Here is a 15,040-nt window from a genome sequence, read left to right on the forward strand (position 1 = left end):
TATTTGTACAGAAACTTTTTAGTTTGATGTAATCAAAATCTTCTATTTTGTGATCAATAATGATCTCTAGTTCTCCTCTGGTCATAAATTCCTTCCTCCTCCATAAGTCTGAGAGGTAGATTATCCTCTGTTCCTCTAATCTATTTATTATCTCCCTCTTTATGCCTAAATCATGGACCCATTTTGATCTTATCTTGGTATATGGTGTTAAGTGTGGATCCATATCTAATTTCTGCCATACTAATTTCCAGTTTTCCCAACAGTTTTTTCCGAATAATGAATTTTTATCCCTAATGTTGGAATCTTTGGGTTTGTCAAAGATTAGATTGCTATAGATGTACCCTTTTTTGTCCTTTGTATCTAATCTGTTCCACTGATCTACCGGTCTATTTCTTAGCCAATACCAAATGGTTTTGGTGACTGCTGCTATATAATATAGCTTTAGATCAGGTACACTTAGACCACCTTCCTCTGAGTTTTTTTTCATTAGTTCCCTTGCAATTCTTGACCTTTTATTCTTCCATATGAATTTTGTTGTTATTTTTTCTAGGTCATTAAAATAGTTTCTTGGGAGTCTGATTGGTATAGCACTAAATAAATAGATTAGTTTGGGGAGTATTGTCATCTTTATTATATTCGCTCGGCCTATCCAAGAGCACTGAATGTCTTTCCAATTATTTAAATCTGATTTTATTTTTGTGGCAAGTGTTTTGTAATTTTTCTCATATAATTCCTGACTTTTCTTTGGTAGATGGATTCCCAAATATTTTATACTATCAACATTTGTTTGGAATGGAATTTCTCTTTGTATCTCTTGCTGTTGCATTTTGTTAGTGATATATAAAAATGCCGAGGATTTATGTGGATTTATTTTGTATCCTGCCACTTTGCTGAAATTTTGAATTATTTCTAGTAGCTTTTTAGCAGAGTCTTTGGGGTTCTCTAAGTATACCATCATGTCATCTGCAAAAAGTGATAGTTTAATTTCCTCATTTCCTACTCTAATTCCTTGAATCTCTTTCTCGGCTCTTATTGCCGAGGCTAGCGTTTCTAGTACTATATTGAATAGTAATGGTGATAGTGGGCAACCTTGTTTCACTCCTGATCTTACTGGGAAAGGTTGCAGTTTATTTCTATTGCATATTATGCTTACTGACGGTCTTAAATATATACTCCTGATTATTCTAAGGAATAATCCATTTATTCCTATACTCTCAAGAGTTTTTAGTAGGAATGGATGTTGGATTTTGTCAAATGCTTTTTCTGCATCTATTGAGATGATCATATGGTTCTTATTAATTTGATTATTAATATGGTCAATTATATTAATAGTTTTCCTAATATTAAACCAGCCCTGCATTCCTGGAATAAATCCTACTTGATCATAGTGTATTATCTTGGAGATGATTTTCTGAAGTCTTTTTGCTAATATCTTATTTAAGATTTTAGCATCAATATTCATTAAGGAGATTGGTCTATAATTTTCTTTCTCAGTTTTCGATCTACCAGGTTTAGGTATCAGTACCATGTCTGTGTCATAAAAGGAATTTGGTAGGACTCCTTCATCCCCTATTTTTTCAAATAATTTATATAACATTGGGGCTAATTGTTCTTTAAATGTTTGGTAGAATTCACATGTGAATCCATCTGGCCCTGGGGATTTTTTCCTGGGGAGTTGATTAATAGCTTGTTCTATTTCTTTTTCTGAAATGGGACTATTTAAGCAATTTATCTCCTCCTCTGTTAATCTAGGGAGCCTATATTTTTGGAGGAAGTCATCCATTTCACTTAAGTTATCAAATTTATTGGCATAAAGTTGGGCAAAGTAACTCATTATTTCTCTAATTTCCTCTTCATTGGTGGAAAGATCCCCCTTTTCATTTGTAAGACTATCAATTTGATTTTCCTCTTTCTTTTTTTTGATCAAATTTACCAAAGGTTTATCTATTTTATTGGCTTTTTCATAAAACCAACTCTTGGTTTTATTTATTAATTCAATAGTTTTTTTACTTTCAATTTTATTGATTTCTCCTTTTAATTTTTGTATTTCGAGTTTAATTTTTGGTTGGGGGTTTATAATTTGGTCTTTTTCTAGCCTTTTAAGTTGTAAGCCCAATTCGTTAATCTTCTCTTTCTCAATTTTCTTCAAATAAGCCTCTAAAGATATAAAATTTCCCCTTATTACCGCTTTAGCTGCATCCCAAAGATTTTGATATGATGTCTCATCATTATCATTATCTTGGGTGAAATTGTTAATTGTTTCTATAATTTGCTCTTTCACCCAGTCATTCTTTAAGATGAGATTATTCAGTTTCCAATTACTTTTTGGTCTATTTACCCCTAACTTTTTACTGAATGTAGCTTTTATTGCATTGTGATCTGAGAAGAAGGCATTTATTATTTCTGCCTTCCTACATTTAATTTTGAGATCTTTATGTCCTAGTATATGGTCAATTTTTGTATAGGATCCATGAACTGCTGAGAAGAAAGTATATTCCTTCCTATTGCCATTCAGTTTTCTCCAAAGGTCTATCATACCTAGTTTTTCTAATGTTCTATTTACTTTTTTAATTTCTTTCTTGTTTGTTTTGTGGTTTGATTTGTCTAAATCTGAGAGTGCAAGGTTGAGATCTCCCACTATTATAGTTTTACTGTCTATTTCTTCTTGCAGTTCTCTTAACTTTTCCTTTAGAAAGTTAGATGCTATACCACTTGGTGCATATATGTTTAGTATTGATATGGCTTCATTATTTATGCTACCTTTCAGCAGGATATAGTTTCCTTCCTTATCTTTTTTAACGAGATCTACTTCTGCTTTTGCTTGATCTGAGATAAGTATAGCTACCCCTGCTTTTTTGGCTTTACCTGAAGCATAATAGGCTCTGTTCCAACCTTTTACCTTTACTCTGTATGTATCTCCCTGCTTTAAGTGTGTTTCCTGTAGGCAACATATTGTAGGGTTCTGCTTTTTGATCCAATCTACTATCCGTCTCCGTTTGATGGGATCGTTCATCCCATTTACATTTACAGTTAAAATTACTAATTCTGTATTTCCTGCCATCGTATTATCCCCAGATTATGCTTTTTTCCCTTGACCCCCCTGATCCCCCTCCCCGATATTTAATTTACAGACCCCCCTTGTGATGCGCAACCCTCCCTCTTTTTTTTTTTTTTTTTTTTTAGGATCCCTCCCCCCTCCCTCCAAGTCCCTTCACTTATTCCCCTTTTCCTTTTCCCTTTTCCTCTCCCCCCTTTTAATGAGGTGAGAGAAAATTCTCTGAAAAACAAATATGTTAATTATTTACTCTTTGAGCCTCTTCTGATGAGAGTAAGATTCACACAATGATTCTCCCCCTCACTAAGTTCCCTCAGATATGGTGTATTTTCTATGTCTCTTCCTGGGATGTAGTTTCCCTCTTTTTATCACTTCTTCCCCTTTTTCTGAACCGACCTCCTTCCCTTTACTACACCCCCCTTTTTTTCTTTTATATCAGTAAAATCAAATTATCCTTGAGTATTTTTTATATACCCACAACAGAGTTACAGTTCTCAAGGGTTCTGTGTACCTTTTTCTGTTTCTCTTCAGTCTTGTGGATGTAGATCAAATTTTTTGTTTAAGTCTGGTTTTTTTCTTAGAAACATATAGAATTCCTCTGTTTCATTGAATGACCATCTTCTTCCGTGGAAAAAGATGCTAAACTTAGCTGGGTAGTTCATTCTTGGTTGCAGTCCTTGATCTTTTGCCTTACGGAATATCAGGTTCCAGGCCCTTCTATCTTTTAATGTGGAGGCAGCCAGATCTTGGGTGACCCTTATTGTGGCACCTTGGTATTTAAATTGTTTTTTTCTAGCTGCTTGCAGGATTTTCTCCTTTGTGTGGTAATTCTGCAGCTTAGCCACAATATTCCGTGGTGTTCTTTTTTTAGGGTCTATTTCAGAAGGAGTTCGATGAATTCTTTCCACATCTACTTTCCCTTCTGTTTCTATTATCTCTGGACAGTTCTCTTTGATAATTTCCTGTAAAATAGAATCTAGGCTCTTTTTTTGGTCATAGTTTTCTGGAAGTCCAATAATCCGCAGATTATCTCTCCTAGATCTATTTTCCAGGTCTATAGATTTTCCCAGTAAGTATTTGACGTTGTTCTCCAGCTTCTCATTTTTTTTGTTTTGTTTGACTGATTCTTGGGTTCTCTGTGAATCATTCATTTCTATTTGTTCCATCCTGACTTTTAAGGAGTTATTTTCTTCTTTCACAGTTTTTAGTTCTTTTTGTAAATGCCCAATTTCGTTTTTAAATGAATTGTTTTGCTCTATTGAATTTTTTTCCATTTCCCTAATTTTTTTTTTTGAGAATTATTTTCTTTTTCCAATTCAGAAATTCTATTTTCTTGAGACTTTTTTATCTTTTCCAATTCAGAAATCCTACTTTCCTGTGTTTTTTTAACCTTTTCTAATTCACTAATTTTGTTTCCCTGCATCTCCTGTGAATTCTTTATTTTTTCCAACTCCAATTTCAGGACGTTGTTATTCTCTATCATAACTTCCCTTTCCTTGCCCCATTTTTCTTCGATCTCCCTCAATTTCTTAAGAGCTTCTTCTAGGAGAGAGTTATGTGATGGGGGGCAGGAATCGTTCCCCTTTAGGTTGTTATCTTCTGAATCTTTGCTGTTAACTTCCTCGGGGTTGGATACCCGCTCTTTCTCTGTATAGAAGGAATCTATAGTTTTTCTAGCTTTTTTGCTCATACTTAAAAAATGTTTTGGGGTCTGTCCCTGGGGTAGGAAATTATTTACTTCTTTACCAGCTTCCTCCCAGACCGGATGGATGCAGCGGCCCCTGCGCCCGCGCTAAGAGAGAGCTCTGGGAGAGAGTTCCCCACCCCCTCCCTGGAAGTGCCTCAGAGGTGATTAGCACTGCTGTGCTTTGAGGGCGTAGAATAGTGAAGACAGCAAGAAGCTCAGCCTATGTGTCCGGGTGGGGAGTGGATGTCTGCAGCAGGTGACGTGAGAAGCCCCTGCGCTCAAACTGGAAGTGTCTGCCAGAAACCGCGGTCCCTAGTTCAAAGGTTCCGCTTCTCTGGGACTTCCTGGAGCTGAGTTCCACTCCCTCCAGCTAAGCTAGGCAGTGTGTGTTGCCTTGGGCCGTATCCACCCACTTGTCAGTCTCTTAACTATTCTCAGGAGGTAGCTGAGGCCACACCCCCTGGTGCAGAGTCTGCCGAGTCACCCCCAGGGTGTGTGTGGGGGGGGAAATCTAATCTGAGTTTTAAAATATTTTGGCTTTCTCTTCTGAACTGCTAAATAATTAGCAGAGAAGAGCTAACAGCCTGTGCCAGATTCCTTTACCTCAGTGGCTTCTCTGATCCCAGAGCCCCTCCCAGCGCAATGGGCGCAGTGTGCCCCTACCCCACCGTCTGTGCTGGTCTTTCTTATTCCTCCCCTGAGAACTGACCTTTCCTGTTGAAACTCCAGATTCTCTTCAGCTGGTAAGTCGTGCTTCCAGTCCTTGTGGTATCTATCAGTCCTGAGCTAATTTTGAGACTTAATTTATCTAATTGGTTGTGAGGGAGTGAGGACGTTCACTGAGTCGTGTGTTTCTTCTCCGCCATCTTGGCTCCGCCCCTTTCCTTTTTATTTTCAAAACATATGCATGGATAATTTTTTTTTAACATCTACTGCTCATTTATAATGATTCTGAGCCAATAAGGATATATGTTTTATTTAGGAAAGCTGAGAAGTGTGATTGATAGATCTTGGAAACATATTTCTACCAAAAAGGGCAGAAATCAGAAAAGGTTTTGTTACTTAAAGGGATGTCTCAATAAATAGCAAAAAGCTTTATAATCAGGAAAGGCATTTCATATATTAAGACTGAAATTTCATATAGTTTTGAAAAGTCAAATAAACTCTCTTTTAAAGGATTTGTCTTGCAATAACACAGGTTAAGACCCTGATCAAACTGAAGGTAGTTTCTAATGTATAAGATGGTACGATGGTACTGGAAAACCTCATTTTTATGTGGTGGTGGTTGTATTTCCTTCTTACTTCTCCTTCTATGGATCCTTATTCTTTTTTTAGGTCTGATTCAAGTGCTACGCTTCCAATTCCCCAGTGAATTTTTTTCTCCTCCTCAAATTGTCATAAATTTATTTCTGTACATGTTTTATGCCCTAACAGAATGTGAGCCCCTTGAAAACAGGGATAACTCGTTTTTTATCTTTATACTCCAGCCCCTGGCATAGTTTATTGAATTGAGATTCATAATGTTATAGAAGGTAAGCACTAAAAAGCATCCATCTTAACCAGAAGGAAAAGATGAAAATCAACACTGAAGTGGGAGGATAAAGTAACAACTCCTATTTGATATATTAAAAAATTGATGATTTTTAAAAATGGAAACTGCTAAGACATGAGTTTTAATTAACATAATTCAATTATCTCTCAGAGCCTCAGGCAACTTTAAATAGTACCAATCTGCAGGGATAGAAGATGTTTCTTCATCAGTAGCTACACTAATGAAATTTCAAGAGGAAGATTATGAGTAGTATAGTCACACAAAACAGTAAAGAATGGAAAAAGCTTGATATAAAATCCAATTAAGGGAGAGTTTGTATAGACGTTAAAGATAACAACAAAATAATAATGGAAGCATGGACATCATTTACATAACAAAATATTTACATCACCTTATTAAATTTATCATATTGAAACATTTATAATCATGTTTATAATATTTTACTATTTGAAAAATTGTCATATTTCTAATTGAATTATTTGTAAAGCACTTAGTATAATATCTATTACATTGTAGACATTTAACAAATACTTATTTTTCCTTGTTAGTTGATTTTTAACTCCCTCCTCCTGTCTCCCCCCTCTGCCTCCTGCCATGGGTGAAATTATATTCAGACCAAAAAATATAAATATTTCTTAAAACTAAGCATGCACCCCAAATTATGACTGTACATGTACACATGATCCATAACATAAATAGGATTTATTTTAAGCAAATCCTACAAAAATAATCTTTAATCTACTATAATCAGAAATACATTTAAGTTTTATTTTACTTACGTTGGCTACTTTTTCAACATAAGTCTTCATTGTTTTAATAATAACTTTTCTATCCTATAAAAAGAAAAATCCTTCAGTGAATATGATTAATGAAACAGTAACTTTCCCAATGTACATTATTAAATCTCATTTACTGATTTCTCATAAGATATTCATATAAATATTCTTAACAAAGATGATTCCCCTACATTTGCATATTGAAGTCAGAAACACCTGGATTCAGAAAAAATAAAGGTAAAATTCACAATTAAGATGAGGCAGGGCTGTCAATTACCAGCCTATCAGACAAAGAATCTTTATTTTAGGTATTTCTAAAATTTGAAAACGTGAAAAAAAATAACAGGAATTTCAAAACATTCAAGCTACTCTAAAACCATTTTTTGGAGCTAGCCAAAATATGTTTCAAGGAGTATAGAAATAATTCTAAATTGAGTATTAATTGTCTAAGTATTGATAAAAAGAAATGAATACAAGACTTCTTTCCACAGTCTACTTGACTCTCTTTAGTACAATCAACATTAAATCTGATGTATCATTATTTCAACTACAATTACTCTTCTGAACCCTAACACTTTTTTTTCAGGTTATTTTTAGCTTAGAGATTATGAGACTAAGAACTGGAGTGTTACTCTACTGTAAAAAGACTAACAGTTAGTCACATGTCCAAATATAAACCCAAAAGGCAAAAAATTCTCTGGAATAATACAGGTAAAATCCAATGCTGAAATGAATTATTGGGTCCCAAATTTATAAATAATGAGATTTATATAGTGCATGAGACAGTTAGCTGTTTATCAGCTGCCACTATATTAAAACAATATAGCATAATATATATGCTAATCTACATTATAAGACATCAAGCAGAAGATATTTTTAAAAAATAGACAAAACTGTTTTCATAAAACTACTTTGAATTTGTAAAATACTTCTCTCATTCTGGGTGTCCTTGAAATTGTATAAAACTAATTGTTGTGATCAAACAACATGAATTTTACCTTGGCTTTCCCCCCCTTTTCTGTTCCATAAAAATGCTCTTGATTCACAACTTTAACGCTAAGCATAGAAAATTATTTTCTATAAATTTCTTGAAATATTTTCATAAAAAGCATATATGAACCAAACTTTTTTAAAAATGAAACTAGGACACTTTATTGACAGAGAGTGATATTTTCAATGGGCAACTGTCTTTAGGTTTTTAAAAAATATCATGACTAAAAACACTTTTTCTAACAGATTTGTTCACTTACCTACAATATTAAATAACTATTTCCTTCAAAATTTAGATCATAACCTATTTTAAATGTATAAATCATTTTTGTATTTTTATGACCATTAACCATTCTAATAATTTAATTGCCATCTTAAATCAGTCATTTAAAATTTTTCTACCACTATACTCTAATATCAATGACTGTATCTTATTTCATATCTCCCCCAATGCTTAACACAGATGCTTAATATATCTATTTGAATGAACAAATTTGTATTAATCATTAATAGTGCAGAATGAATAAAGTGAAATTTTGTCCTAAACATGGTGCTCCTTGAATCAAAACCAGATGATGTTTATTCATATCTATTCATTTCCAAAACAATGAATATAAGTATTATAGTGATCTAATTTCTTGCCCCTTATCCCAATAATTAAAAAGTTAATCACCAAGTATTTTGCTTTTGATGTCTTTCTCCAAAATGAGCTCTTTCCTGATTTACACTAATTTCTTTATGTAGTTATGTCAAAGAAGTGGTTTTATTGAATAACAATCTCTATTGTTTAACTGAAATTGAAATTAAATTATGTTTATTAAATTACATAAATTAATTTCATATCATTTAATATTTAAATTAAAATATATCATACTACGGAGAATTTCTACATCCAAATAACTGTTGATTCATAAAAAAACACAGGGAATTTTGGGAAGAGAAATGCTATTAATGTGCATTAGAACAAAGCTCAAAGGAGATTTTAAAATCTAAATAAAAGACAAAGAAACTTGGTGACACCTAACGGACATGTTACATTCTCTCTCCCTTAGCTGCTGAATCTGTACAGCATACCTTTGGTGTGCCATGCCACAGACAGTACATGGCTACTCTAGCTCCATCGTGTGTATGTGCAAGATATATTACAGCTTCTCTGATTGCTTCAATCATTTCCTAGGGAATAAAAAAAGAAAATGATTTTATTTCTGTACAGTCTTTCCTCATTTCATCAACTGATTAATTACTATTTAATTTAAATTTAATTATCATTTTGTTTTTTTTTTGGGGGGGGTGGAAATGGTTTTAAAACTCAGATTGATATTGACTGCCTCTTTCCTCAGCTTCAGTCCTGAATCATCAATTAACTATTGAACATTTCCAAATGAATGTCCTAGAATCAACTCAAAATCATCATGTGACACTTTTCCTGAAACCCTCCCAATTCCATCATTTATTATGGGCACAAGTATTCCATTACTTTCATATATTGTAATTTGTTCAACCTTGTTCAATTGATAAACAATCTTTTAAGTTTCCAGTTCTTTGCTTCTACAAAAAGACCTGATATAATCACTTTTTTCCATGTGAATTATTTTCCTCTTTGAGTTCTTTGGAAATAGCTCTCATAGTGGTATCAGTGAGTCAAAGTAGATTTGCAATTTATTAACCTTTGGGAATAGTTCTGATTCTTACAGAATAAAAGTATACAAATCACAGCTCCACCAATAATGCACTATAGTCCTTTCAACATTTATTATTTTCCACTTTTAAGGTCAACTTTGTAATCTGATGGCTATGAGGTAGAATTATGGAGTTACTTTTTCCAATTGTTAATTGATTCCAAACATTGTCATATGGCAAAGTGAATTCTTAAAAAAAAAAAAAAAAAAAAAGTAAGCAAGCATGTAGATATTGTCTGTTTTAACAATATCTGTTTCTTCTTTTTAAAAAAGACAATGAACAATGAAGTGACACCTCATACGTATTGGATTGGCTAAAGAAAATGACAAATGTTGGAGATGTGGAAAAACTGGTACACCAATGAACTCTTGGTGGAGTTTTGAACTGATCCAACCATTTTGGAGAACAATTTGAAATATGCCCAAAGGGCTCTAAATCTGTACATGCCCTTTGGCCCAGCAATACCACTATTAGGATTATATCCCAAAGATAATAAAGAAAGAGGAAAAAGGCCCATATGTACAAAATATTTATAGCAGTTCTTTTTGTGGTGGCAAAGAACTGGAAATTGAAGGGATGTCCATCAACTGGGAATGATTGAACAAGTTGGGGTACTATGAGGATGACGAAATACTATTGTGTTAGAAGAAATGATGAGCAGGATGGTTTCAGAATAACCTAAGAAGACATTCAAGAAATCACCGGACAGTATTGTATAATGATCAACTATCAATGGCTTAAGCTTTTCTTAGTAATATAATATCAGAAAACAATTATGAAAGACTTATGAAAAATGCTATCTACTTCTAGAAAAGGAATTGTTTAAGTGTGAATGAAGATGAAAGCATATTTTTGACCTTTTTTATTTAATTCTTCTGTAATACAGTTAATATGGATGTTTTTCATGACTTCATATGTATAATATATATGAAAATACTTGTTTTCTCAAGGAGGGGGGGAGAGAGGAAAGGAATTTGAAACATAAATTATTAAAAAATGTTAATTGTTTTTACATATAATTGAGAAGATAAATATATTCTTTAAAAAAACTAAAAAAATTATTAGGCAGCCAAGTAAATCTCTCTAAATGCTTATATTCCTTTGCTATTTGAATTTGCAATGAAAGGATATGGCCATTTACTATTTAAAGAAAAAAATATTTCATTCAGAAAAACAAAACAAAACAATTGTTTTCCAGAATCTGTTACTTTTACCCTAGTTTGAACGTGTTAGCAAAATATCACCTTTTTTGGGGGTAACAATTCTATTATCAGTGAAAGAAGATAGTTATATTACATAATCCAAGATTCTCTTCTACTAGTTAAGATTCCATATCTTCAACTTCACAAGATAGAGTAATAAATTATAATTGGGAACTAAAAATGAAAATTAAATATTAAGAAAACTAATAATGAGCTAACAGATGAGAATTTTACTTTTACTATAAAGTCAACATATTAGGAATCATTACCTGAAAGTTCAGTCATGGTAGCATTGTGGGATAAATAAAAAGACTTGAAAGACTTACTAATTTGAAGGAGAAAAACATTCATTTATAGGTATATAGGGTGTGAAAGGATCTGATTAAAAGTCATATTACTAATCATCATGCCAATAAGGAACCAATAACTCAAGAAATTATTATATATTGAAGAAAAGTAAAGTAAAAGCTCAGAGGAATAAATCCATCCACACCTATTTCTATACACTCCATGATATAACAGGTCTCGTTTATCCAGCTAACATCTATTTTTATGATTTTAGGTTGCCAGTTATAACCTTTCCTGTTGAAGCTGACATCCCTCCAATCCAGCTTCTCTCCAGTTCTGTTCCTTGAAAAGTTTTATTACTAAAGCACTAGATTAGAGAATCACAAAAGAGGCAAAATAACAAAGAAGAAGAAATCTGGAAGGCCTGGAATCAGGCCAAGTTTCTTTTAAATGTCCATCTCCTAAAAATCTGCATCCCACTTTCTTATCTTATGCAGAACCATCTGGACTCAGCTTTCTGTCTAGGGGCTTCCAGGTACCTATCCCCAAACCTCAAGACAGGCCTTCTCCTAAGAGTCTTAACTTAAGAAGCTCAGTTATTCCTCTTACCCTAGAATCCTAAGTTTTGTGTCTAGTAGAACCTCGTCTTCTATTATCTCTGCTTCCTTGATTCTTTCTCCGGCTTTCAAGAGATTTCTTACCCAAGTTTCTAAACAGCCTTTTTGCACTCACCTGTTACCCTGACTTATTTTAGTGGCATTAGTTCTTCAAACTGTCATGTGTTTATATCATTTTTGTTTTTGTTGGTATTTGTTTGAAGTTTGCTAGCACTTGTGAAAATTAGCTAAACCCTAATTTATGAAATTGGTTTCACTACCCTATGGCCTTAGATACAAATCTAAGGTATCTAGGTTTCTAAGAGCTGGACTCCAGGACTTCTGGAACTGCATAGTCTTGGAAGTCATGATCTCCTCCTCTAAGAGTTTGATTTTGGCATGGTGTTCCTACCCCAATTAAACTTCTCCGTGTTCAAATAAACCTATGCCCTGTGGTGGTACTAGCAAATATGTTTCTTTCTCTTGGTTCACAGTTTATTGTTAAAGTGAATATATAAAACACACTTTTAAGCAAATTTTCTTTCTAGTCTATGGTGCTACATATTAGCACCATACAGTCAATAACCAAATTCTTATACTTATCTTCTCATTGTGCAATGGGGATTGATAATTAATTGATTCCAGAATAAAGAATAAATTCTAACAAAGCAATGTGGAAAACTCTTATGGACATACTAAATAATGCTTTCTGTGGAACTTAACAAATAATGAATTTGCAGAAAAAGTTAACTCTTTTTCTCAATATTTGAGGCCCTATGTTTTTACAATTTATAGTATTGCCCTACTGCTGTTCTTTCTATCCTTTTGACTCAAAGCAATTTTTCTAGAAATAAAAAATGAATTTTTTTTTTCAAATTTTTTATTTTTATCTAGAGAGTAGGTTAGTCAGGTGAATTATAAAAGCAATAACACCTATTTATGTTCTAGGATGCCTTTTAATCTACTGGGAATATTATTCTAGATCAATATGTCCTATATAAATTATTTGCCTGGGTAAGAATGAACATTTTTGTAGGGAGCGGAATTCTATTTAATGACTTCTATCAACTTGAAGGAGTAACATTCATTCTTTTTCCTTTCCCTGTCCAATTGCTTTATTTCAAATAAGTAAGAACATCTGGCATTTAAAAAAAAAAATCTTATTAAATATCCAACTCCACACTAAAATCTAAATATAATGAAATCTAAATATAAGAATCTAAAAATATCAAAATTATGGAAAAACTTACTGATCTGAGTTTTGGCGGTGCAAAGGTGAAAAAATCCAAGAATACTTTATGTACCAGTGAATGTTTAATTACCATTTCTCTGTAAATAAAACAAGAAAAGTCAGGGTCAATCATCTTGAGAATTTATTTTGCATTGTAATGAATAGTATCGGGTAACATTTAAAATAAACTGGCAAAGAGTTTTGCTAATTACAGCAGAGCAAAGGATAATGTAGCTTGTTTGGAATACTTTAATAACTACTTTTTAAAAAAGTCTTTAAAACTCAATCATGAATAACTAGGCCTAAGGAATTATTAAAGTCTAAAGTTTAATTAGAAAATATGAACTAGTTTCTATGAAGATGTCACCTTACTGCATCTGTTTTCCAATATAATGTTCAACTTTATTTGTAAGTATATTTAAACAGCATCCATACAGACACTGTGTTATATGAAACAGGTTAACAGATATTGTCTCTCTTATCCAGAAGCTTGCAATATAATAAATCAAAACCCTGCATTTATTAAAAATGTATAGAGTTTACATTTTTACATTACTGTCTCATTATGAAAGATTTCTGTTAATATTAGAAAAATAAAGACTAGGGGAGGAGTACCCATGTTTTAATTTCTGACCTTATTTTGTAAAGGCTATATGTTGCTTGGACTTTAGGAAAGCAGAGCTGCCAGAAGACGTAGGTCTTAATTAAGCAGTCTACTCTTCCAGACTATAGAAAAGTAGGGAACTACCATCTTCTTGGAGTTAAGATTGGGAATTAGATGACAAACTATTAAATGATTTGCTCAAGATGATACAAGGGATCTTGCTACCTAGTTATACAGAATTGGCTTACGTAGAACAGCCAGAATTTGAACTAAGATCATTAAGACTCTAAATTCAGTATCCTTTTCACCATGTCCAGAGCATAGTATGAAGTTTGCACATGGTAGGCATTTAATATTTATTGATTTAGCAATTAAGGTCATTGATTATCCTGGAGAAAATGATTTCAGTACAGTGGTGAGGTTAGAAGCCAGATTATGGGACATTGAGAAATCAATGGATAACGGAGAAGGAGAAGCATCAAGTTCAGAACAATCTTTTTTATTTAGACAAGGTCTACTCCTTCCCTTGACCAAAGGGATAAAATTTACCCAGCTATTAGTTCTTTAAAGAAACAAAAATATGTTCCTCACTTTTGAGCCAGTGGTGTAAGAATCTGTTTCATTTCATCCATAATAGCCTCTTGCTTATCAGGCTGTACCTCTAACACTTTTTCCAGAGTTGGGTGGATTGCAGACTGAAAAGAAACCAGTAACAAGTTTACAAAAGGTTTTAAAAGTCCAGAATAATGAAAAATATTTGTATTACACTGCAAAACTTTGTGTAATTCATAATGATTCTAAGTTCTTTTTTTCTTTCCAGATCAGTATACATAATGTACCAAGCAAACCAAACATCATAAAATTACCACCAACTGCAACAGATTATATATAAAAGCAATAGCTAACACTGACAAATTTGCTATGATTCATTATCAGCAAGGTAACAAAGTCAATGGTAAAAAATAAGGGTACTGGAAAGCACCTAAATTATTACTTTTAACCCTAAAACTCAATTCAAAATAGGCAGCCCTATGGACTAAAGCTACACCACTTCTAATAAAAACATTCTTCCTTATAGTTGTCCCTGGCTCTTTCCCTCTCACTTTTCCTACCCACTGCTTTTTCAGGTCCAATACTTACAATGACCCCACAGCCTAAATTTTCCTATCCTTGCTAAAACATGAACAAATGTCATTTGTACAAAGAGATTTTTCTTTGACAAATAAGAGTTTCAAATGCATTATCAAGTTTGAGTGGTTTTTGGTATGATATTAACCACTGCAATTTTGAGAGTTTTAATCACTGATCAATGGTACAAATAAGAATTTAAATATTACATTCTCAGCTTCAGGGGGAGTAATTAAATGTTTAATTTAAAA

At 33.0% G+C, this 15,040-nt stretch overlaps 1 protein-coding gene across 3 annotated transcripts in view; it reads right to left on the minus strand.

The window, feature by feature from the left end:
- Nucleotides 1–15,040, minus strand: part of PUM3 (pumilio RNA binding family member 3) — a 56,112-nt gene that overhangs the window by 13,452 nt on the left and 27,620 nt on the right. For all 3 annotated transcript variants that reach the window (XM_074282824.1, XM_074282823.1, XM_074282825.1), the window contains 4 exons: nucleotides 14,253–14,356; nucleotides 13,077–13,155; nucleotides 9,135–9,233; nucleotides 7,074–7,127 (listed from right to left, as the gene is read on the minus strand). In XM_074282824.1, the coding sequence (XP_074138925.1) occupies nucleotides 7,074–7,127; nucleotides 9,135–9,233; nucleotides 13,077–13,155; nucleotides 14,253–14,356 (336 nt within the window). The remainder of the gene's footprint in view (nucleotides 1–7,073; nucleotides 7,128–9,134; nucleotides 9,234–13,076; nucleotides 13,156–14,252; nucleotides 14,357–15,040) is intronic.

This window comes from Sminthopsis crassicaudata, chromosome 1 (genome assembly GCF_048593235.1).
Source record: "Sminthopsis crassicaudata isolate SCR6 chromosome 1, ASM4859323v1, whole genome shotgun sequence".
NCBI lineage: Eukaryota > Metazoa > Chordata > Mammalia > Dasyuromorphia > Dasyuridae > Sminthopsis > Sminthopsis crassicaudata.